The sequence below is a fragment of the Lonchura striata genome, chromosome 2 (assembly GCF_050655825.1).
Source record: "Lonchura striata isolate lonStrDom1 chromosome 2, ASM5065582v1, whole genome shotgun sequence".
NCBI classification, from domain to species: Eukaryota; Metazoa; Chordata; class Aves; order Passeriformes; family Estrildidae; genus Lonchura; species Lonchura striata.
The window spans coordinates 154,666,948-154,692,008 of record NC_140704.1 but is presented as its reverse complement, the minus strand read 5'-3'; the positions used below and the strand labels follow the sequence as shown (position 1 = coordinate 154,692,008).

At 45.8% G+C, this 25,061-nt stretch overlaps 1 protein-coding gene across 16 annotated transcripts in view; it reads right to left on the bottom strand.

Annotated features, from left to right (window-relative positions):
- Positions 1-2,292: 2,292 nt before the first annotated feature.
- Positions 2,293-25,061, bottom strand: part of ADGRB1 (adhesion G protein-coupled receptor B1) — a 283,024-nt gene continuing 260,255 nt past the window's right edge. For all 16 annotated transcript variants that reach the window (XM_085572623.1, XM_085572625.1, XM_077781806.2 and 13 more), the window contains 4 exons: positions 20,904-21,580; positions 20,249-20,284; positions 19,520-19,624; positions 2,293-5,090 (listed from right to left, as the gene is read on the bottom strand). In XM_085572623.1, coding sequence (XP_085428749.1) covers positions 4,893-5,090; positions 19,520-19,624; positions 20,249-20,284; positions 20,904-21,580 — 1,016 coding nt within the window. In that variant the 3' untranslated portion in view covers positions 2,293-4,892. The remainder of the gene's footprint in view (positions 5,091-19,519; positions 19,625-20,248; positions 20,285-20,903; positions 21,581-25,061) is intronic.

Sequence of the window (25,061 nt, the reverse complement as noted above, 5' to 3'; positions counted from 1 at the left end):
ATCAGAGCAGCCCAGGCAACAGACTTTGCATTTTCTTCCATTTTCAGACTCTTCACAATTTTCCAGCACAGCCGTGTTTTCCCATTTTAGCAAACAGGACATACAAATTATTGCATGTGCAATGTACAATTTATCCACCTCCACAGTACTGCTGTGCTTCATCCATGTGAGATGATGGTGAATTTAGAGAATAGGCTGGGTTGGAAGGGACCTTGGGGATCATCTCATTGCACCCCCATGCCATGGGACACCTTCCGCTATCCCAGGTTGCTCCAACCCCATCCAGTCTTTGAACACTTCCAGGGATGGGGCAGCCACAGCTTCTCTGGGTGTGTCAGGGCCTCACCACCCTCACAGAGAATAATTTCTTCCAATATTTCATCTTAATCTCACCTCTTTCAGTTTAGAACCAGTCCCTTTGCCCTTTCATCACCTTTTTACCCATGTAAAAAGTCCTTCTCCCTCATTTTTCTAACCATCCCTTAAGTACTGGGAGGCTGCAGTGAGGCATCCCCAGGTGTTCTCTCTTTGCCTCAGGACTAGAGCCTGGGATGGCTGCAAGGCAGGATCACAGGGACACAGGACAGTTCATGGAGACCTCAGGAGTCCCTTTCCAAGCTAAACTATTCAGTGACCCTCCCTTGCAGCCCCACCAGTGCAAACCAGAACCACTCTGACCTCCTGCACCCACCACCCCTGGCAGTGCTTTAATTTTGCAGTCCCAGGAGCACAGTTAGGAGAAGTGCTGCCTCCTTGCAGCCTCCTCTGGTGGGAAGCAGCAGGACCTCCTGAGCGAGCTCGAGGCCAGTGATCCAAGGTTTGGGTTCTCCTGATCTCTCGGCCCACCACCTCATGAAGTGCCACGCCCTTCCCTAATGCGACACAATCGCTGAATTCTTTGGTTTGGAAAAGATTTTTAAAATCACCAAGTCCAACCCAGCACTGCCAAATCCACGAAGGATTGTGGATGGCAGATGTAGGGTGAGAAACACCTCCATAGGAAGGATGAGGGTCTGGGACTCACCATCAAGTGCTGCTGGTTGAAGAAATGTTGGATAATGGCTCAGGGAAGGGGGATTGGGCTAAGAACCTCCAGGCAGCCCCACGGGTCTGCAGTCATTCCAGATTTGTCAGAACATCCACATTAATTCAGCCAGGCCAAGATAAAACCATTACATCTGAGGACCTACTGGGCTGTGATGGTTTTGCATGAAGGATCTGAAGAGCAGCAGTCCTGGAGCCCGTTTTCCCGAGATTTATGTTTCCTGTAGTCCTGCCTATAATTCTAAAATCAAACAGGTTATGGAGCAGAGTCAGGGAGATAAATACACTGTTTGTTTTTTTTTTTTTAAGATTTCATCCGTTCCGGGATAAGCACCAAGGAAGTGAATCATTTGTTGCTCAATTACTTTTTTTTTTACATTTTGCAAGTGATATCCTCAAACCCCTGTGCACTGAGCCGAGCTCCTGCTCAGAGTCTGGTCATGCAGGAGGTGCCAGGGAAATCCAGGTGAGGTTGAGTCTTCCAGTACCTGATGGGGGACAACAACAAAAAAAAATGGAGCGGTGCTTCTTACAAGGGTACTGAGGGATTGGACAAGGGGAATGGCTTTAAGCTGAAGCAGGGTAGATCTAGATTTAGATTAAATATTATGAAGAAATTCTTCCCTGTGAGGGAAGTGAGGCCCTGGCACAGGTTGTCCAGAGAAGCTGCTCCATCTGTGGAAGTGTCCAAGGCCAGGTTGGACAGGGCTTGGATCAACCTGGGACAGTGGAAGGTGTTCCTGCTCGTGCCAGGGGGTTGGTATGAGATGATCTTTAAGGCCCCTTCCAACCCAAACCATTCTGGAGTTGTATGACTGGCTTTGCAGGGATGTGGGCAGGGTGGCATCAGAGTTACCATGGCCCTGCTGGAATCTTTAACCCCACACCCCTGTCCTGTGGTGGAAATGCTGCAAGATCTGTGTTAAATCTCAGCCCTTCACACCCCATGATAGTGGGAAGGAGGCATCAGGCTGTGGATTTGAGAAACCAAAATAAAAGCAAGCTGCACTGCACAGAAAAGGGGATTCCTCATGTCCTGCGAATGTACTTTATAGAGATGTGTATTTTTACAGGAATGGAGAGGATACAAAGCTGAAATTTGGGTAAATTCAGCCACGTGTCGTGACTCTTCCAGAGTAGAGAGCCCAGGTGGCAGCTGTGGGGCCAGAAGAGGTTTCCCAACCCCCAGGAGAGATGCAAAGCACACATGGAATGCAGGCAGGGGCGCTTTTAAAAAGCAGACAGGGCTGGAGTTTCCACCTCTTTTATTAGAAATAAGACACATTCATTTTGTGCTCTGAAAACTGTACAGAAAAAAAAAAAAGTGTTGACGAACAGAGAGAGGAAGGAGGGGAAGGCATGGAAGGAGGGCAGGACGTGGGAAAACAGGATTAACCAGAGAAGCTGAGCAGAGAAAGTCGAATATCAACAGTTCTTAAACAAACATTTATCTCTGTAATTACATAACATCGTTAATGTCCTGCAAAGGTGGCTGCAGTGAATGGGTGAGCGGGGAAGGTTGGAGTGAAGAAGGCAGGCTTGAGTGGACAGAAGGGAAGGGAATGAAAAAAAAGGGAAAATAATTAAAACACAGTAGAAAGATACCTGTATGCTAAAATTCATCATGTGTAATTATAATAATTACAATATCATACAACCCAGCATCTGAGGGAAGCCTTTGTGCTTTCCTGTTTCATGAATAAGCTAAAATTGAACAATAGTATCACAGTTTTATGAGTAACCACTTTCCCTATTTTTTAACTATTTGGATTTATTGAAGTTGTCCTTTCCATCCTTCACATCCTGTGATTAAAGGTAAGGTAAATGCCACTGCCCTTGGAGATCACCCAGGTGGCCCAAAGGGAAGTCAAGGCAGAGATTTGTCACATCAAACAACACCTCCCCATGGGGGAAGCACAACTGGGGGCATTGCTTGGCATCTTGTACCCATTGGTCATTTTTCCCTAAAAATGTGAGGTTTGGTATTTTTTAATTAAAAGGAGACCCAAGCACAGTAGTAATTCAGATCCTGATTAAGCTTTGTTGCTATCCGGCACAATCTGGCCACTCACAACCAGAGGTTTGTCTCCATCCACCTCCAAAACTGGGAGAGCTGGTCCAAACATCAGACAGACAGTGCTGGGAATGACAAAAATTATAATAAAAAAATAAAGTCTGTGTCTAATGCCTCTGGCATATTTTTTTAATGATAAAAATATTGCACAACACTTTTTGGGGTGAAATGTAGACACCTCATTTTTTTTTTTTTTTGTAAATAACCTTGAGAAATGTTAAATGAAAAAAAAAATTAAATAAGATTTTTTTTTTTTTCATAGTGAAATGAAAATACTGCATTTTATGAGGAGGATTGTCCTGCTCTCCTGATCAGCTCCACCTCTTCCTTCCTGTAGGACCATGAAAATGCTACTGGCTCTGGGCAGTGGGGAGGGCAGAGAAGAGCCAGCGAGGGGAAAATAACCAAAACCCAAACCGAAGAAAACTAAACAGAACATTGCAAGCCAGCGGTGAAGGGGCTGTGTATTCCCACCATCCCAAAATTTCCACGGAGCAACTTGCCTTCCACCTTCAGCAGGTGGCATCCTCACCCCATGCCTGAGCAGTCCTACGGCACAGAAAGGCATTCGAAATGACAAGAGCCAAAGAAAAGAAAGGTCTCGGGTTTCAAGTTCTCTTTTTATTGAAGAAAAGAAAAGAAGAAGGAAAAAAATAGATTATTTTGTTTGTTTTTTTTGTCTGTTTGTTTCCAAGTGGACGTTATTCATGTTGTCAGTTTGTCTCAATGTCCTAAGGCAACGTCTCTGTTTACCAATATCTCCAGGTACAGCGGCAGATCTGTCTTTCCCTTTTTCTCTTTCTGCCTTCCAGGGAGGGGCAGCTTGGAATAAATTTGAGTCCGAAAGCAAGGACAAATAACAGAACGAAAAAAAAAAAAAAAAAAAAAAAAAAGGATGAGGCCAAGAGGACCTTTGCAAGGCCCGTGCTGAGTTCTGAGTTTATCTATTTAACAGTCAATGACATGACCTACATTCTTCTTGTTGGTCTGGTTGTCTACCACCTTCCACCCTCTCCCTGGAGATGGTGTGAGCAGGATTTGGAGATTTGGAGCTGGTCCTTTCCTCCGCCGGGGAGGGATGAGAGGAGGAAGCCCCACCTCTCCTTTCCACCGTGTCCCCCTCCGCGGGGACCCGCTGTGACCGTGCGCCAATGCCAGGTCGTGGCGTGGCACCCAGGAGTGGCAGTGTCCTTGTGGCCACTTCTTGGCACGTCCCATCTCCTTCCTTCTTGGATGAGCTGGCGAGGGAGAGGCTGGGGGAGCGAGAGGCGTCCCTCCAGGCTGGGTCTGCCCCAGCCCGGCCACATCCCAGCGAGGCTCCCGCAGGTGTCCCCTCTCGGTGTCCCCAAACAACCCTGATCTTCTGGGCCCTCTGTGGTGGCTGCTGGGCATCCTTCCACACCGCCCCGTGGCAGAGCAGGAGGGCTCCTGGTGTGCGGCAGCGACCCGAGAGCATCTTGGCAGGGCTTGTCCCCTGCAGCCCCTCCCCACCCTCCTCCTCCTCGCTCTCTTCCAGGCTCACTCCTCCAGTCCTGCCTGGGAAAGCTCGTGTTGTCCTGAACCTACAGCTACTATACTCTATAAAGTAATATTCCCCCTCTCTGCTGAGAACAATACAAAAGTTACTCCATCTTACCAAAGGTTTCAAAAGAAACCAAACACTTCTCTCCCTCGGTTCCGATTTAATTTAATCATTTCTTTAAAACGTGGTTTTGTTTTGTTTGTTTCGTTTGTTTTCTGGAAAAAAAAAAAGTCCTTTTTCTTCCCTTTCGGCTCAGACCTCTGTCTGAAGGTCAATAATGTCTTGTCCCACCAAGGGGATGGTGGCCCCTGTTTTCTCCCACTCTACAGTTTTTAGTTCTAGGGGAGACTGTGCCACAGGTTCGATGTCCTTTTTAACCCATGATGGCGGGGACTGGACTTTCCTGATGCCTTCCCAGGGTCTCTTGTTTGGTGTCTGCTGTTTTTCTTGCTGCAGGGGGAGGAAAGTGTGAGAAAGGAGAGAAAAAAAGAAAGAAAAGTTAGTAGTGCAAAATGCAAGAAACCCCATGATTTTGCCTCCTCTTGTATCAACAAATCGTTTTTTCTGTGCAGCTTCTCATCCAAAATAAAGTGGGGTTATCAATGAAAATGACATTTAGTGTACAAACTGCCTATTTTCAAGAAGAAAATGGTGCTTTTCTTTCCACTGCCACCTCCATCACTTAATGACTGGATACTTCAGCCTTCAGCTGAGGATTTTGCTACTGAAAAACTGAGTGTGGTTTTAAGAACATCAGATCTTTTTCAATTTCCACAGATGTAGTGACGAGACAAGGGGTGATGACTTTAAGATGAAGGAGGGTAGAATTAGGGTTAGGGTTAGGGATTATTGGGGAGAAATTCTTCCCTGTGAGGGTGGTGAGGCCCTGGAATGAAATTCCCAGAGAAGCTGTGGTTGCCTCATCCTTGGAAGTGTCCAAGGCCAAGTTGGATGCGGCTTGGAGAAACCTGGGATGGTGGAAGGTGTCCCTACCTATGGGACTACAGGATTTAAGGTGGAAATATCAGAACTGTAAAATCTTAAAGGTCTCTTCCAACCCAACCCATGTGTGAAACCCAGATTACAATGAGGTCTTCCTGAACACCCACTGCATTTGATTCACAGCTATTTGTAGACTCTTTAATTGCAACAAAACCAGTTCCCTGCTCCACATGGGAACCAAATCTGTGCTGCTTGAGGAGCTGGAGCTTATCTTGGAGGCTGAAAACATTTCCACCAGCTCCACACCAAGCTCTGGAGGCTTTGTTGACCCAGTCTCCCCACAGCACCCCACCATGGATATTGATCCAGAAAACTTTTCCATGTTTTTGCTGACATGCACCGAGACAAGGCTCTGGGGAGGGCTGAGGGGCTGGAAAATGAATGTGTTCCTCCATGGGTGGAGAAAGGAAAGGTTTTAAATGAGTTGCTCCACTCAACTTCTCCCCTCCAAACACCAGTGATGCTTTTCACAGTTCATTATCTCCACAAAAACACTCCAGCACTGGGCAAGAAAAGGCTTTCCTGGACATTTCAGAGCCCTTTTGAGCTACCTGCCAACGGAGAAGTGGGAAGGACAGGAGGAAAGCAGCTCACGGAGGATGACAACGAGGGAAAACCCTGGAGGGAAGGTGAGGAGCCAGATGTGCAGGGGACACGCCACCAGGACGTGGCTCAGCCCGAGGCTGTCACCAAAATCTAATGACTGAGGGGAGATGAAGCCACAAAAGGCTGTGGGGTCACTCCAGGATGGTGCTGAGAGCGTTGTAGCTCTGTAGGAAACCTCCATCCCCATCTGCTGCAGGCTCATCCAGCAGCCTCAGCTCCTCGGTTTGTCCTTGCCCAAGATGTTCTTGCCAGGCTCTTGTTTGTCCCAGCTCCACACTGCAGTGCTGACAGGAAAGCTGCTGTGGAATTATCCCTGCAGGGGCGGCTTTCATTGGGTCAGGAATTCTGCTTGTCCAAACTTTAATGTAAAAAATAAGATGCGCTTGAAGTTGGTCCTGCACCTAACTACTCCCAGGAGGAAGGCTCTGGGTGGTTAGAAGGTGGGGAAAGCACAAACCAGGTAAACATCTCAAAGTGAAATGAAAGCATTTTGAAATTATCTTCATTCAAAGGGAGAAAAATACATTTTTAAGTCTTTTTGAAAAAAAAATGTTTTGGTTTTTTTTTTTTTTTTAATCAGGTTGTGTAAAAGTATTGCTCATATGTAAAACACTCAATTCTCAAATTTTTGAAATCTGCAGCTGAGATTTTTGTTAAACTCTACAATACAGAGCTTTCCTTATGCTGCTGGTGTTATTCATACTTTATTCCATGAAATAACACAACAGTGATTAATACTAATATGACAGAAAAAGTGCTAAAATTGTGATTTATTCCATTATCTCTTCTGGAACTTATTTTAGAATCACTGCAACTAAAAAGTGGAACCTATTTAACTCTTGTGAGTGCTTTGATGAGACAAGCTGGAAGTTTCCTGAAGAGAAATTTCCACCTACAGAGTTTTTTGGAGACCATCAGTCTGTCTGAAAAGACAGCGGGAAGGAACACAAATTCATTCCAATTTTTGCTCTTTTTGTGTTTTTTTTTTTTTTTTAAGTTTCCCAAAAGGTGAAGACATATTTGTTTCAATGAAAAACATTTTTTTTCTCCCACCACTGCTGCAATGCCACAAATTTTCGAAGCTGCTGATGCCCACAGCTGTATTAGAGAGCAGCACAAGTGATGTTATGCATGAAGTTCATAAATAATTCGTTTTTCCCCTCAAACAAGAGCCTTTTTTTGATGGGATTATTTATGGCCACCTTCAGCATCAGGTTGTGTTTGCAGCCAGTCCCTGTTTTAGCAGCCTCTCTCCATCTGCCACACTCCTGACCTTCAGCCTCTCCTTCATGGTGGGAGGATGCTCCCAGATCTGATCATGCACCCTGAACGTGATCAGCAAACCTCAGAGCCCTCCCTGTCAAGGGCTAGTGAGCAAGAGGAGCTGCAAAACCGTGGAAGGAACAGAAATTGAGGGAGAAAAAAAAAACAAAAACAACAAAATGAAAAAATTATGAGCTCACATCTACAGCATTGGCGTCCGATCAGCCCTGTCACTGGGGAACTCCACCTAAGGGTGACAAAAATTATTCAAACCCCAGACATTAAATGTTGTGAGTTGTTGAGAAGAGAAAAATTAAGAAAGGAAGAAAAAAAATGAAACAGGAAATATTATTCTGGCTGTGAACATCTCCATTCTGCATCTGCATCTTGAATATTCCAGGCACTCCATGGGCTTCCTGAGGGGAGGATAAAGGGAAAATGATAAATGTGGATGGTTTCTAGCCATGGATAAAGTTATAGAGAATGTCTTGTGGGAGGAATGATTGCAAACTCCAGCCTTCAGGCCTTAAAAGAGATTATGGTTGGAGGTAAAAGAGGTCTGTGAAGCTCTGAGAGCTTGTGGATGACAGGAATGGACCACTGATGTTGGGGATTGGGAAAATCTGTTCCAACAAAGGAACTCCAGAGGACCCAGGAGTGAATCCCGGGAGCTGGACCTGCCCACAGTGCCCAGCCAACCTCCAGACCACCTTTCCACAGCTCTCTGTCCATCCTGAAAGCTTCTAAACTCATGAAAAGTACACAGAAACACTCAAAAAACATCATTATTTCGGTGCTGTCCAGTGAAGTGACATCACTCTGCATCAAGGGGTCTCTGAGCACAAATTCCTGCAGTTCTGGGGATCTTTTTGAAGATGCACCACCACAGGCTGGAACTTTTATTTCTCCATGCTCCTTTTCACTCTGCCATGGGGAGGAGGCAGAAACTGCCCTTGGGTCTGACCCCACATGGTGATTTCCATCCTCCTTATCAGTGTGATACCGACCTGGGCTTAGTGACCACAAAGGTGTTAATTCACAGTTAGAAGATGAAAAAGAGCTCTGGAAAACGAGGAAATGAAGAAGGGATTCTTGCTTTTCGTTCTCAGTTTCTCAGGAAAGGATCAGGCTTCTCTGGTGAGGCTGTGAGGGAAGTGCTGGCTCAGGGGTGGCTGCAGAAGGATTCTGTGCCCACTGGGATCTCTGAGCAGGTTAATCAGCCTGGCAGAGCTAAGGGAAGGATGCTGGGAGACAAAAGAAAATCTCCTCTTGGCACAGGGTACCCTGGGAATTGGTAGCAGGCTCCTGGGAACAGCTCCCCTTTTCTTTCCCTCCATATGGAAAAAAGTTTTTATGGGGTCTTGGCCACTTGAGCAGCACAGAGAAACAGGCACTGAGCTAATGCTCCAACCCTGGCATTTCCCTCCAGCTTCACTGTGGGGTCTTTGCAATCCTTGCAGACAGGAGGGAAAACTGAGCTATGCATAGAAAAGAAAGAAATCCTGGAGAGAGGGATGTGTAATCTGGCTGGAAAAGGCCTGGGGCTGGCCTGGTGCCTCCGAGACAGCCCGGGCTGGCCCCAGACGGGCTGAAAGCACCAGGAGCTGCTCTGCCAGGAACAGAGCCATCACTCTGGCCTGACACAGCAGCTTCTGGGAAGGAGGGAAATGTTTATCAGTCCCTGCCTGGTGCCAGGATCATGGATTAAAAAAAAAAAAAAAAAGGGTGGGAAAGAAGGGAGCACCCACACTCAGAGCTGGGGTAAAACCAGCTCCATACTCGAAGTGTTCGTCATCCTGGTGGCACTGAGAGGCTCCTTCATTCAGCCCTGATGTTCATTTTAGCTGCAAATTTTTAAGGTGGAGGGGGAGGATTTGGGATAAAAGGTGTTTAGGGTGCAGAGCCAGCAAAACCCCCAGCTCTCTGACAAGGACAGAGGGGAAGTGCATTGAGATCATCAACACATCCTTCTGCTGGAGCTGGTCCTGGCAGACTGCAGAGTCACCTGTGCTGGACTCGTGGTGGGAATGGAAAGGTGATGGTTTTGGGTCCTTACCCTGGGTCTTCAGGGAATCATCACAAAAATCACAGAATGGTTTGGGTTGGAAGGGACCTTAAAAACCATTTCATTCCAGCCCCTGCCCTGGGCAGGGACACCTCCACTATCCCAGGCTGCTCCAAGCTCTGTCCACACTGGCATTGGGTATGTCCAGGGTTGGGGCAGCCACAGCTTCTCTGCCAAGCTATGCCAGGGCCTCAACACACTCACGGGAAAGAATTTCTTCCCAATATCCCATCTAACCCTGCCCTCTGTCAATTTAAAACCATTCCCTCTTGTCCTGGCATTCCATCCCTTGTCCCAAGTCCCTCTCCAGCTCTCTTGCAGCCCCTTCAGGCACTGGAAGGGGCTCTGAGGTTTCCCTGGAGCCTTCTCTTCCCCAGGCTGGATAATCCCAATTTCCTCCGCTTTTCCTCCCAGCAGAGCTGCTCCATCCATGTGATCATCTTGGTGCTCCACATCCTTCGTGTGTTGAGACCCCAGAACTGGACAAAAGGTTCCAGGTGGGGTCTGACCAGAGCAGAATTGAGGAGCAGAATCCCCTCCCTCACCCTGCACACGTTCCTGTGCTGCCTCCAGGGGTTCTGGCTGGCTTCATGCCGAGCTCCTGTATTCCCAACTCTTTTCCTCAGGAGCACCATCCCTGCAGTGCATAAACACAGCCCAAGAGTCTGCTCTGAGGCACAGCTTGGATCTCCCATTTCAGCCAAAGCTCATGAACTGCTCAAGCTGCGCCTCCCTGTGTTTGTTTTGTGGGGTTTTTGATTGTTTTTGTTTTTTGTTGTTAGTTTTTAGTTTTTTAACAGCCAGTTTTTATGGTTACCCTGAATAACTGAGGAGCTACTCGGGGCCTTCCGCTGAGCACTCGGTGGTAACTCCCCTAGAACTCCCTCCCATGCTGCTTTCCTTGCCTCTGGTGTCAACTTGAAGGATATTTCATGACCCAAATGGTCTCTCCCCATGACATTGATGACTGCAGGACCAGGATGAAGTTATTCAGACCGTAGAGCAGGGAATTTGAAGGATAAATGTGGCTCACGCTCGTCTAATCCATCTTCAGATCAATGTCGATGAAAAGTGATTAGAAAATGGGAAAGCTGTCTTGTTTCTTTAGAGAATGATGAATTTTCCTTCTCAGAAGCAAGTAGCTGCAGTTCTTTCATTTTATGCTAGTGAACTACAAAGATTATGCTTTTTCTTTTTTTTTTTTTCCCTTTTCATTTAGGAGAAAAGCAAAATAAAAGGAAGTGGTTGGCTTTGTTCAGAATTTCATTAATTTAAATTGGGGGAAAAAAAAGTAGAAATAATTTGTGGTTTTAACTTAGAGATCAGTTAAGAAACTTGAAAAACCCAGCATTTCCTGGGCTATAAAAATTTGTCTTCTGCTTGTGTATTCCCTGAAGTTCATCCATCCTGAAGGGGTGGCTGTGAGACAAATTCTAGTGAGACCAAACAGCTGAAGGTGAACAGTCTCTGGAGCAAGGAAGTCTTTCATTGACTCCAGACAAGCCTAAAAGCTGCACAGAACACCTGTGGTCCCACCAGCATGAGGAACACGCTGTTTTCCAGAGCATCCTTGCTGTTAATCCAACTGGTCCAATCCCAGCCTTTTTTGGGACAATGCTTATGGTCTGTGAAGAGCCCACCTGGAGGACTAAATTCCCTAAAATCTTGGAAACTCTCAAAGCTGCCTCATGGGGGCAACTGGGGATCCAGGAGGGGACCAAGAGCACCCAAAGCGTGATTTTTCACAGGGTCTTTTATTTAGACTCTGTAAAGAATTATTCATACTTCAGAGTATAAAAAACCAGGAGTTTCCATGTGCTGGTGGCACTTCCCGGTGCTGGAGCACAGGATACAGGGAACAGGTTTCTCTGGGACAAATTTTGTCCCCTGATTGCTGGGACAAAAGGTGCTGGATGATCTGCAGGAGGAGGTGAACTTCTGATTGATGGTGTATTTTGGTACCTGGGAGCTGGCAGATGGTTTATGGCTGACTGAATTAAGATTTGATGCCATTTTCATAACAGAATTTATTGCAGTAATTACTGGACTTTATGCAGAGCTCCTCCCTATAAAAGCTTTACTAATTGGTCTGTTAAACTTTGCCTTTAAGCAGTGCAGAGGGGATTAAAGATGTGACACAAAGACACCCTTCCCAAAATTGGAGCTTCCCTTGCCGAGGGACACCCAGCCAGCAGATTCCCAATGTTCCAGTTCCTGTAGCAGAGCACACCAGGGAGACACAGCCCTGCCTGGGGATGAGCTGCAATATCCATCAATATTCATAAAATCACAGAATTACAGAATCAGGGCATGGATTGGGTTGGAAGAGATATTAAGATCATCTCATCCCACCTCCCTGCCATGGGCAGGGACACCTTCCACTATCCCAGGTTGATCCAAGGTCTATCCAACCTGGCCTTGGACTATTCCAGGGATGGGGCAGCCACAGCTTCTCTGGGCCTCAGCACCCTCACAGGGAAGAATTTCTTCCTAATATTCAATCTAAACCTGCCCTCTGTCATCTTAAAACCCTTTAGACTTTTGCTGTGTCTCCATGGTCCTTTATTTCTCAAAACTCCATTAGGTTGCCAAAGCTAGTGCTGGTTGAATGGGCAAGTCTCCAGATGCCCATAGAGAAAAGCTAAGAAAAATCTCATTGTGCGAAAAGAAAGTGAGGAATCAAGACAGAAACACTCTCCAGAAGGAAATAAGGAAAAGTTAGGTAGGAAAAAACCTTACAGCTTATTAAAATAGGATTTGGAGCAGGTGCTTTTCACTATCAACAAGGGATTTGGGATGGGATTTGAGAGTTGTGTTTTTTCCAGAGAAGCTGTGGCTGCCCCATCCATGGAAGTGTCCAAGGCCAGGCTGGATGGGACTTGGAGCAACCTGGGATAGTGGAAGGTGTCCCTGCCCATGGCTGGGGGGTGGCATGAGAGGATTTTTAATATTCCTTCCAATCCAAACCATTCTGTAATTCTGTGAATTATAAACTGAGTCCAGATCCTGCATGTGAGCTGCAGGACAGGAGCCAAAGCAAAAACCATTCCAGCTGCAGGGAGCTGAATGTGGCAGGGAGCTCATCGACAAGAAGGAGAAAATCCAAGGAATTTGCAGAGCTCTGTCCAGTGCTGACCTCGGCACAAGCAAAGAGCTGCTGTTTAAAATGAATGCCAAGCCAGATGCTGGCAGGAAAAGAGGGATATGGATGTGATTCCAGCTTCTCTAATGGAGCTGCATCAAAGGATTCCTGCTGAGGGGGAAGGCAGGAGCGCCACTTCCACTGCTATCAAAGCGTAGGAGAAGCAAAACCTTTGCTTTTTTAAAAGCCTACAAAACCACAGACCCCTCTCCATGTCCAGCCCAAACCCTGGAATTTCTTTGGCAATTAACTCCCAGGGAACAGCAGAGTTGGAGATGTTAAACCCTGAGAACAGAGATCTGCACAGGAAAAATATTTCCTGTGTAGTACAAAGCAGCTTGGAAATAACCACTACTCTCCTTTAATGTGAAGAGCTCTCAGCTACAAGAATTCAGAGCTGGGTAACTCTGTGTATTTAGGAGGAAAAAGGGGAAGAAATTGCATGGTGGAGCCTGCAGTCTGACAGGCAAAGGTCAGGCTTTGAAAGGGAGAAACAAACTTGCAACAAGGCTTTCCAACAATGGGATTTTTTTCTTTTTTTGGTAGCAATTGGGGAAGTAAAGAAGGAGTCAAAGTGATGGGAGTGATTAGGAAGGAAGAACTCTGCTGTCTGAGTCAGTCCCAAGCTAACACTCCAATATGTATCAAAAAATCTCCTGTATAGAAAGAGATTTATAATCCACGTGGAAGCCACTCACTGCTTATTGCAGCCTTAAAAATGAGGGTTTGGTGCATCCCAGACACCAAGAGAGCTTTAAATTTTTATCAGGATGCCTGGTGGGGGTGGCTGGGTATTTTGATGCAAATCCTGCTGTGGTTGTCTCCAAGTCTTTGGTTCCTTTGATGCTTCCTGGTTGCAAATAAGCTGTCAGGGGGATAAATATTCCACACACACAGAGCTCATTCAGTTTTCCTCTCAGGGGCTACATCAGCTTCCAGTTTGGTCTGGGATTAAATGGAAGGGCAAGAGTGTGAAACCTCTACAGGTTTGGGAGGAGGATGAGCACAGCAAACCAGCTGTTCCTGAGGTGTTATTTTTAGATTTTTCCATCTCTTCAGGTGGTCAGAGAACATCTGTCCCAAATTCCAGCAAAACACGAGCAAAGAATTCCTGCCTACAACCCCAAAACTTCCTTCTGAGTTAGGAAAAAAATCAACTCCACCATTCTTGCCTCACCTGAAGCTGAAGACTGCAAGGAGAAAAAATTTGCCACAGAATATCCAGAGTGGGAAGAGACCTGCCAGGATCATGGTAAGGTCATGCAGAGATCCATCAGTGCATTAAAAAATCCTGACTTTACAACTTGGCTGTCATCAATTCTTGCTGGATGCCATCCTGCTCCAATCTTAATTCCCCAGTATGGAAAAATTAACTTTGGGAAATAGCGTCTACATCCCTGATCAGTCCATACAGCCACAAATCACAGAATCCCTGAATGGTTTGGGTTGGAAGGGATCTCAAAGATTGACTCGTTCCACCCCCTGCCATGGGCAGGGACACCTTCCACTATCCCAGGTTGTTCCAAACCCTGTCCAGCCTGGCCTTGGACACTTCCAGGGATGAGACATCCAAAGCTCCTCTGGGCAGCCTGTGCCAGGGCCTCACAGGGATGAAATTTTCCCCAATATCCCATCTGAATGTCCCTCCTTCAGCTCAAAGACATTTTGAGTGTGACCACACTTTTCTGTTGCAGGGATGAGGTGGCCAAGGCTTGAACACCACCTGGATGTGTGGTCCTGTGTGCTCTGAACGTGGATCCTGCTGGAAAATGTGATTTTAATCAGGAATAGTTGAGGGTGCTTCCAGTGGGAGCATTTTAGAGTTGGGGTAGAGGCAAAAGAAACTACGTGTCACATGGAATAAATTTTATGTAATAAACTGGAAAATATGGAAAAAATCCATGTTTATTCTCCAAGGAAGGGAAATTCTTTATTACTGTACTCTGAGGCTCAGCCTGGTTCATCATTAGGAATATGCTTTGGTTTCCAGCAAAATAACTGCAGTGCAACAATACCTGTGGCTAGTGCCACATTCCTGGGAATGCCTGGAGTATGAGCAAGATTCAGACCTGACTGGCATTCCAGGAACTCTCCTGCTTCCTATAATTCTGACAGATTCTCATTAGGAAGCTGATGGCAGTGGGAACACCCCAATCCCAGTGGGATGTGGATTAGGACTCCTCAACTGCAGGTTGATGGAAAAGCAGAATTCATCCCCAAACTCGTCTCCATTTAAAATTCCCTGACTCAGTCTCTCTTCCCAAGGAACCGGACAAGAGGAAATGCCCTCAAGTTGTGCCAGGAGAGGTTTAGGCTGGATATTAGCAAAAATTTATTCAATGAAAGGGTGGTCAAGAGAGATGGGATACTGAATATAGGAACAGGTGCCCAGGGAAGTGGTGAAGTCACCTCTTGGGACGAATTTTTAGTTGTGGCACTTTGAGACAGAGTTTAGTGGTTGGAATTGATGGTTTTGGAGGTCTTTTTCAACCTTAATTATTCGGTGAATTCCTGATTATGTTTCCAGCTCTGCCAGTTATTTCTCTGGGACAGTGAGCAAAGGACATTTTTCTTTATTGAGTGTACATACTACTAACATTTATCCCAAGTTTCCATTTATCAGGATACCTAAAAAGGAGGAATACATGTGCTTTTATAAACCTTTGTGTCGTGGCTGAAAACCCCTCAAAAAGGGGTTCTAAAAATTATATTTTACCCTTGAAGCTGGAGAAATTCTCAACAGTAAATAAAACAAGATGGTTGAATTTTCCATCATTTTTCCTAAAGAGACTGAAAATTTGTTCCTTCATCCCATTCTTCTCTTGGTGTTTCCTTAAAATCTGATAATTTAGGAATTCATGTGAAAGGAGCTTGTGTTTAGTGTGATATGGTAAATGCACTGGAGTACGGTGTGGATGAAAATTTATAATAAAATCCCTAAAAAATTGATCCCTAAAAATGGCCAGCACCATTCCTAGGAATCCACAGGATGTCTGTCCTGTGCAGGTGTTTATTTCCAGTTTTCATCAGCACTTTTCTGACCTTGGTGTTGAGGGAGGAGAGAGGAACAGCAAGATCAGGAGAAGCATTGTATCCTGGAAAGGACTGAGGACAATGGGACATGCTGCCAGGAGAGGCTGGGAAAATGCCAGGCTTGGAGAGAGACTTGGGAGCTTGACTTTGTGGTTGTTTATTTAAAAAGGAAATCAGAGAGAACAGCAATGCTGGCAGATGGAGCAGTCCAAGGAAAAATCCCTTCTGCTCTGGGATGAGGAAGGGCTCAAGGGTACTCCAGGATCCTGATGACCTTGCTCATTCCAAGGCGCGGAGCTTTCACTGGTTAAGGAATGTTTTGGATTCGTGTCTGTCTTAGGCTGAAAGATTTAGCTGGGGTGTGTATTCTATTTCCATCTGTTAGAGGTGGGGCAGTTATCTTCTGCTCATTGGGCAGTTTTCTTTATCTCTCCCACAACCAATCCTCCCTCCAGGAGATCTCTTCTGTTCATGGCCAGTGAGTGTCCCTGCATGGCTGATAAAATTCCATCATCCCCTGGGGAGATGCTCCGCCCAGGGGGAGGAGCCAAGCATTCCTACCTGGATATAATCTGAGGTTTTGGGATACCACAGCAGCCTTTTCCCACTGCATTCCCACAGGAGCAGCTTTCTTCTGCACTGAATTCCCAGAGGGAGCCCAGGCCCATCTCCACCAGCCCTGGACCTTCAGAGGAAAACTCCACCCTTCTCGAGGATCCCTGATCCCACAGAAGCACAGCTGGCACTGCAGGAGGGCTGAACCACCTTGGGATGGGACTGCTGGCTCCACCCTGATCCACAGGGTGTCAGGGCATGTTCTGAGTCTGTCAATGTTTTTTTTTTTGTTTTTTTTTTTTTTTTGTTTTTTTTTTTTTGTTTTGTTTTGTTTGTACTATTACATGTATTTTTAATTCTCCTAATAAAGAACTGTAATTCCTACTCTCCTATCTTTGCCTGAGAGCCCCTTAGTTTGAAAATTGTAATAATTTGGAGGGAGGGGGTTTACATTTTCCATTTCAGGGAAGGATTCTGCCTTCCTTAGCAGACACCTATTTTTTAAACAAAGACAATGTCACAGAAGGGGTTGGGATGGGTCCATGATGCTCTGCAGTGCAAATGAAAGACAGACTTACACTAAGGTTTGATTTATCACTGCCACCAGAAGAAACACTCCTCATTTTTTAACCTAAATATCCATGAAAGAGAAAACATTCTTTTGTTGTTTTTTTAATCCCTGTTATCTACTCTTCCTTCTCAGGGTGAGCTCATGATGAGGCCTGAGTTCCAGTGGGGTCCTCAGCAGCAAATGGTAGAAAAAGGGCTGGGAAAAAACCTGTTTATTTTACTTTGTATTGCTTTGGGTGTTTTTTAAACCAATACCCACTCCTGACTTGCCAATCCTGCTCTTCACAAGCTCCCCCCTCTCCTGTTAAATCCAAGATAAAATTCCCAACTTGAAAAAGATCCAGTCAATATGCAAAAGCCACCTTCAGAACCTCCTTCAGCATCTCAAAGCTCTTTGATGCTGACAGCGGCAACTTTAATTCTACATAGATGCATCTCTGAAATGCTAAAACCTTCCCAATCTATAAATCCCTCCTGCAAACAGACCACAGATTAGCTTTTACACTGGATTTAAGCATTTTTTGGGTTTACAGTTGCGTCATACTAAAATATCTGAAAAAAAAAAAAAACAAACCGAAAAAACCCAGAGAGGTGACATGAGTGAGAATCATTGGGATTCTGAGCCAGGCAGGATTCTTTGACCTGAACCTGCAGACCCACTCTGTTACACTGGGCAGCCCATAATGACACCTTGCCACATGCAATAAAAGTAGGATTTGCTGGGGTAACATCTCTGGAGCTCAGCACAGCAATGTGGGGTCAGAACACAGACCAAAGGCTCTGTAATGCTCTGGTTCCTTCCAAAAAACCCCAAACCTCTTCTTCCATCACCCTCTGAGCTCTGCTCTTGCCTCCAAGGGAGTCCCATCAAAATAAGCTCCACCAGTGCCACATCTGCCCCACTGCAGGGGGGTGCTACATCCTGGATCTGTCTTAGGATCATGGAATCATTGAGGCTGGAAAAGACCTCCAAGATCACTGATCCAGCTTTCAACACAGCACTGCCAAGGACACCACTAAACCATGTCCCCAGGTGCCACATCTACACGGTTTCTGAACACTTCCAGGGATGGTGATTCCACCGCTTTCACTGTAGAATTTTTTCCAAATATCCAACCTGAACTTCCCCTGGTGCAACTGGAGTTGGTTCATCTTGTTCTATCACTTTTTACCTGCGAGAGAAGACTGACTCCACATGGCTCCAACCTCCTGTCAGGGAGTTCTAGAGAGTAGAAGGTCCCCCCTGAACCTCCTTTTCTCCAGGCTGAGTCCCCCCAGCTCCCTCAAGTGCTCCTCATCAGACTCATGCTCCAGACCCTTCTCCATCTTTGTTACCCTTCTCTCCTCAGCCCCTCAATGACTTTCTTGTCACGAGGGGCTTTGATTACAAATCACCAAGAATGGTTATAATTAGCTCACCTTGCCTCTCTCCTGAGTGCAGGAAATTTAATTTCTTACTGTCAACCTGGCTCTGCTGCTTGTTCTTCTCTTCAGCTGGAGATGTAAAATTTCCTTGCAGCCTTTCAGTCCTTGCCCAGTTGGCTGAGACACGTGGAAGGTGCCATCTGCCTGCTCTTCCTTATTTTATTATTTACAACACCAATTATTACAAAGGCTCCTGATAATTTTTTTTCTAGTCCCAGATCTCTGCCCCTAAAAAAGGCTGAAAGGCCCTTCCCTAAGTCTGTCCCCTTTAAAGAAGTCCCCTTTTCCCTGGAACTTTGCTCCTGTCAAGGAAAAACATGGATATCACAGGATCACAGAATGGTTTGGGTTAGAAAAGGCTATAAAAATCATCTCATTCCAATCCCCTGCCATGGGCATGGACACCTCCCACCACCCTAGGCTGCTCCAACCTGGCCTTCTTCCAGGGATGAAGCAGCCACAGCTTCTCTGGGCAACCTGTGGCAGAGCTTCAGCACCCACAGAAGGAAGAACTTCTTCCTAATATCCAATCTAACCCTACTCACTGTCAGGTTAAAGCCCTTGCCCCTTGCTGGTTGTCACAGTCTTGTCACTACCTGACCTTGCCAAAGTCCAGCTCCTGTAGTGACTGAAAGGCCACAATAAGCTCATCTAGGTGTCTTCTCTTCTACAGGCTGAACAATCCAAATTTTCTCAGCCTTTCCTCATAGGAGAGATGCTCCAGCCCTTGGAGAACCTTCATGGCCTCGTCTGGACCTGCTCATTTCCACATGTCAGCTGTCACAGATAACCTGGATTTAATATTTTCCACTCCTGAAAATGTGCTCCCAGCATCACATCTTAAATCCCACTGCTGTGGCCATCCTAAATATCCCATCACTGCCACCTTGGCCTCTGCCTCAGCCCCTCAAGGGAGGGGAGATGCTTCCCCTCTTTCTGCCCTCTCCACTTTCCACCCAGATTTCCTCATGGTCACCCCAATTTCCAGTTCCTACCCAGGAGTGGATGAATAGGGCACAAAGGGATGACCTGGAAGGGAATGCCAAGGATAGACACAGAGAAGACAACACCACAGACAGACAGAAGGACAGAATCCTCCTCCTGGGCTGCTGTGTGGTGTACATGTGTTTTCTGCAAGATGCATGGTCAAAAACCAATTTCCTGCTGGTTCCCATGCTCCTGCTGGCACCAGAGGGCTTCTGGAAGTGTCTGACTAACCTTGCTGTCCGTTGTTGGAGACTCCTTCTCCTTCTCTGCGTGCTGGAGTTTTCTGTTCAGGTCCTGGAACATGTCTTGGTGACGTTTCCTCGTGTGCATGATTTTCTGGAGCAAACACAAAGGGCCACAGATCAGCAAACCCCATCAGGAACACGTCCTCCCACCAGAGTTACATCATTTAACCCCAGCTCTGTCTCCCTGCAGGTGCCTGAAATACCTTCAGCATTTACTGAGGACCCACTGCAGCACTGCTTTTATTTTCAAGGTGAGATGGTGGGAGAAAGTGTAAAATACTAATTTTTGACCTAAAAAAAAACCCTTAAACATGCAACAATCCGATTTTTATGCTGCAGAATTTAAGCTTGACTGTCAATGTCCTCAGGAAGGTTTGCTGCCCTTCTTTAACTGATCGCTGTCCCCATGCCCAGCCTTTCATCAGTTTGTCACCTCTGTAAATGTGTTCAGGGCCCACCCAAACATTAGGGTAGAATTGGGGTAATTTAATTAAAAAATGTTCCACAATGTCATTTTCTTTTTAATTCAACCCATCTGCATTTCACTTCTACCTTCTGCTGCCCAGAAGGAGAGGCAGGACAGCTTCTAGAAGGATTTCCCTTTCCACGTTTGAGCAGGCTGAACATGCATTTCCTGTGCTCTGGCAAGGGTGAAATAATTGGAGAGGGTGGCTCAAAAAATTTGGGACCAACATTTAGAAAGGGATGTACTCACCTCAAAATCTAACTCTGCATACCGGGATTTCCGCCTCTGGGTGGTTCAGGAGAGAAGAAGATGGGTAAAAGTTAGTAAGAGAATAAAACAGGAAAAGTCCTTCTCCTTTCCCTTTTTCTACACCTTTAACGTGTTTTTCTGGCTCTTAATGATGGGAAGTGCCAAATATTTTGAGTTATTGAATCATTTATGTTGGAAGGGATATTAAAATCAACCAGTTCCAACCTCCTGCCATGGGCATGAACACTTTCCACTATCCCAGGTTGTTCCAAGCACCATCCAGCCTGGATCACTGGGATTTTCTCATCTGTACCATGCCTGAAATCATCAAAATGAGAAATAGGGTAAAGGATATAAAGGTGAAAAGATGTGCCATGTGCCTGGCATTAATATGAATAATCTTTGATAAATTAACTTTTGTTTTGACTTTGCAGCACCTGTAGGGCTAAAAACAGTTGATCTGGCAATGGAAGTTGTGACATTATATTCCGAAATAAGATCACATGCCAGTGGTCCCTCAGGGTAATACGACACTGGCATTGCATCCTGGGCTACATTTTCCCTGAAGTTTTTCTTTTCAGCCCCCTGGAGTGGCTGGGATTGAGGGCAGAACATCACCCTGGGCTGAGAACGCTGCTGCCGTTTCCATGCTCACCTCCAAGGAGCTCATGGAGAGGGTGGAGACGGTCTCGCTCTTGGACACCACACCCGAGTTCCCTGAGTCACCCGTGTCACACAGGCTGTTGGGAATCTGCGACTCGTTGGAGATGTTCTGTGGAGCCAGCTGCTGCTGCTGCTGGATCATGGAGGAACCCTGCACCTCACTGCACGCCATGGTCACCGGCTCCCGCGGGGGACTCTTGACCACGAAGCCGGGGTCGGTGGCCATGCTGAGGTGGATGAGCCGTGTCTGAGGCATCTGGTCGATGTTGATGCTGTACTTGCTCTCATCTTTGGGTTTGGCCCTCAAGGTGGACGTGTTGGTGGGCAGGATCACGTAGCTGGTGTCCAGGGTCTGCTCTTGCGCCCGCGAGAGCTCCGAGTCCAACTTCTTGAAGATGTCCCCGTCGCAGATGTAGATGGATTTCGGCGGCTGGTTCTTGTCCTTCTTCAGGGTGAGGGAGTGGTTGCTGAACTCGTTCAGGTTGATGGCGCCCAGGTAGTGTGGGGAGCCCTGAAGGTGCATTTTGGAGACGTTGGCTGGAAGACTGTTGAAGTTGGATGAGCCTTTCTGGTGGTTGAGTTTCAGCTTCTCCTCGTCGGGCAGCGATGGGCGCTTCAGGGTCCCCGTGATGGTCGAGGTTCTGCACGTGGTGATGTCCTTGTTCAGCACTGGGGAGACAGAGAAGCGTCCTCAGCACCTCACCTGGCGTTTTGTTGGTACATCAAGACACCTCCCACAGTCACTTCCCTCTCCCAAAGAGGCACAGCAGTGTTTAACATTATTTGTATTTTTAAAATCCAGGATACTGAAGGCAAAATTAAAGCTAGGGAGGAAAAATCTTTGTTATTTTGAGAGAATTCTCTGTGATGTGAGTTTTCCAACACAATCACGGTCTAAACTCCCATCTAGGTCAACATATTGATAACAATACCCTGAAAACCAAAGAGATTTTTAGATATTTAGTATATCTGGTATATGCATGTATATATTAAATCTATACGCTATTAGCCTGTGGAGTAGAATTGTTGAAAATAAAAGGTTGCTTTTGTGTAAAAAAAAAAAATTATTTTGATTCAGGAAATAGCTGAAATACAACATTATCAATGATTCATACAAATATAACATCATCAAATGGTCTGGGCTGGAAGAGAACGTAAAAGGTCAATGAGTTCCAGCCCCCTTGAAATTTAAATTTTTGTATTAATTCACAAAAATACTTCCGGTTGCTCTTTTCCCATAACAGTTCCAGTATTAATAAACTGGTATTTTGAAGCACACCGTATTTTGTTATGAATTTCAAACTGCTCTCCAAAAAATCTTACATTCCAGTAATCATGATAAACCTTTGTAATAGCTCATTATTTAGGAATTTTCAATTTCCCTTCAGGAAAGCAAGTGGTGATGGGAATATTCCTTAAAAAAAAACTGAGTAGGAAGTGATCATGTCATAAAGGACATTTGGACACTCATTCCCACACAAAAATGCCCACAAAATAAATAATTTGCCCCTTTTCCAGGCATAATAATCTATTGCTCAGTTGGTTTCAGGCTGCAGCAAAGATCTTGGGAAAATAATGACGTCAACCTTGATGGCTCCATTGGGTGGAAAATCAGAAAATCATGGAAATCAGACTGTGGGGCAAAGTGTTGTGGGCTACTTACCCAGAATTTCAGCACAGCAAAAGAGAAAGAAATGTATGTTCCCCTTTCACCCATCGCAAGGAGGAAATAAAAATAGGTAAATGGATCTTTTTTTAGGACCAGGGAGAAGGATTTTTGGGGTGAGCTGACATCATTCAGCTGCTCCATGTGGGACAGAGGTGGGACGGGCATCCCATGGCACTGAGGACACGCTGGTTTTCCTACCAGCTCCGAGTGGGAGTGAGGGACGATCAAAGCCCCCTCCCCAAGACTACAGAGCAGGCAAGGCAGGATGACCAGGGCACCAAGGAGAATAAAAAGAGCTTGTAAAGAGCTTTTAAAGCTGAAAACTCTGACAGCCATAAGCATCTTGGCATCTCTGGGATAAATCAGAGCAAGTCAAACCCTTCCCTTGGGAGTGCCAGCAAGGTTTATTGATCCAGGCTCTTCTCCATGCTCATATAGCTGCAGAAAATAGGTTTGGAGAGGTTTCCACTTGGCAATCTCCAAGCAAGGAGCAGAGTGAGCCTTCAACACCAAGCCCTGGAGCAAATCCTACCAGGGGATCAATGTGAGGGGTTCTAAGTGGCCTCAGCCACATCCCAAATCCATCACAAGAGGGGAGATGGTGCCTCCAGGAGAAATGATGGCCAGAAACCATTGGACGGGTTCCTGGTTTTTATTATTCAATAAGCAGAGTGCATGGGATGATGCACCGCTCCAAAAGGTCTCTGAAATGAGGTTTATTATTAACTACTTATCTTGGCACAATCTAATAGCACTTTATGAGAGAAGGAGAATCTCCAGGCAGACAAATACAAATTCTGGAGTTGGATGCTGGCAAAGGAGGGGAAGTTTAGGCTGTTGGCAAGCTGCTGATCCAGGGGCTCCTGCCATGAAATCCCATGAAACAAATCAGCTCCTTCCCTTCCTCTGGGAAACTCAATTTGGGATGAAAAGGTGTGGTGGCAGATCCAGAAAGGCTCCTCTAGAGGAGGAATCTGGGGTCTGCAGTGGTTTACAGCTGACTCTGTGCCTGGTGAATGTTCCCTGAGCATCCCCTTGACTCAGACTTGGCCCCCCACACGTTTTTCACACGTGATTTTTTGTGACTGAGATATTTGGTGTCAAAAGAGAAGGAGGGAGACAAATGAGAAGAGGCTGACAGCTAGAAATTAGATTAGAAAGTGTGAGACAGAAAAACAGAAAGAAAAAACAAATTGAGAGACCCTGAAAAGAGATAAATGGACAGAAAAGAGACCATGAAATAAGATATCACAGGGGTAAGTGAGATAAATATACTGTGACTGTGATAAGCACAGGGAGAGGGAGTGAGGCAGAGAGATGGACAGGAAAAGATAAATAAGATATAGATAGATATTAGACAGATAAATGATAGTGACAGTGACAAACAATACACAGAAACACAGTGACAGGGACAAATGTTGACAGACAGAAATACATAAATAACAGGTACAGCAAGACAGACAGCTGAGGACAGAGATAAATAAGTGATTGTGAGATAGAATGAAATAGATGAATTATAGATAAATACATTAGAAGCAGATAAATAAATGATAGATGAGATAAAGAAAAGGATAAATGAAAGGGACAGGTCGATGTTTATATATAGAGAGAGAGGAGGGGAGAAAGAAAAAAGGCAGGGCAGGGAAAGAAGGAGAGAAAGAGAGAAGGAAAGAAGACAAGAAAACAGGAAAGAAAAAAAGAAAGAAAGATTAATAAAATTAAAGAGAAGCTTTGTCATAGTGGTAACTGAACACAGAATGTGCTGTCCCTGGCTTGGGAAGATCCTGGTTTGGAAGATATAAATTATGCAATTTCCAAGCAAGCTGGTATTTCTCTTGCTTGGCAGAGGGGAAACATCTGGGAGGGAAAATTAAAGCTTCAGTATCTACAAAGGCTAAGAAAAATAACCTCAGCCAAAAGGTCAATCATGCCAGGACCAGGAGAGGATGAGACCTGCAGAGAGGAACAGGCAGCCAGGGAGAATCCAGGCAGCACAGACATCCCTGAGATTATTGGGAAAAGGAGCTGTCAACTCATGCACATCCTCAGGATCCAAAGGAACCTGTGTGATGAACACACAGCAGAAAGGAGCAGGCAGAAGAGGAGAGATCCAACCACTTCCAGGCACACAGAAGAGCCTGGAGCCAGGTGGAGTGGTGGGAAGGCTCTTCACATTCCAGACTTTCTACAAAGACAGCCTTCATGAGCACAGAGCTGCCTGAGGTTGGCATCACCCCAGCAGGGGTTGCTGGAGCAAAGAAGAATCACAGGAGGAAGAGATGGATCCCATCTCTTCTTCCTTGATGCTCTTCTCTGCCACTGTGTTACATGAAAAAAAACAAAACCAATTCCTCAGATGCAAGGCTTGATCTCTGTTAAAAGGCCAAAAGAGGTACAGGAAAATAGGAAAGGGAAAGGGAGAATTCAGGGTGTTGCTTTCTTTTGGCCGGGGTTGAAAGGAAGGGCAACCCACGTGAGGAC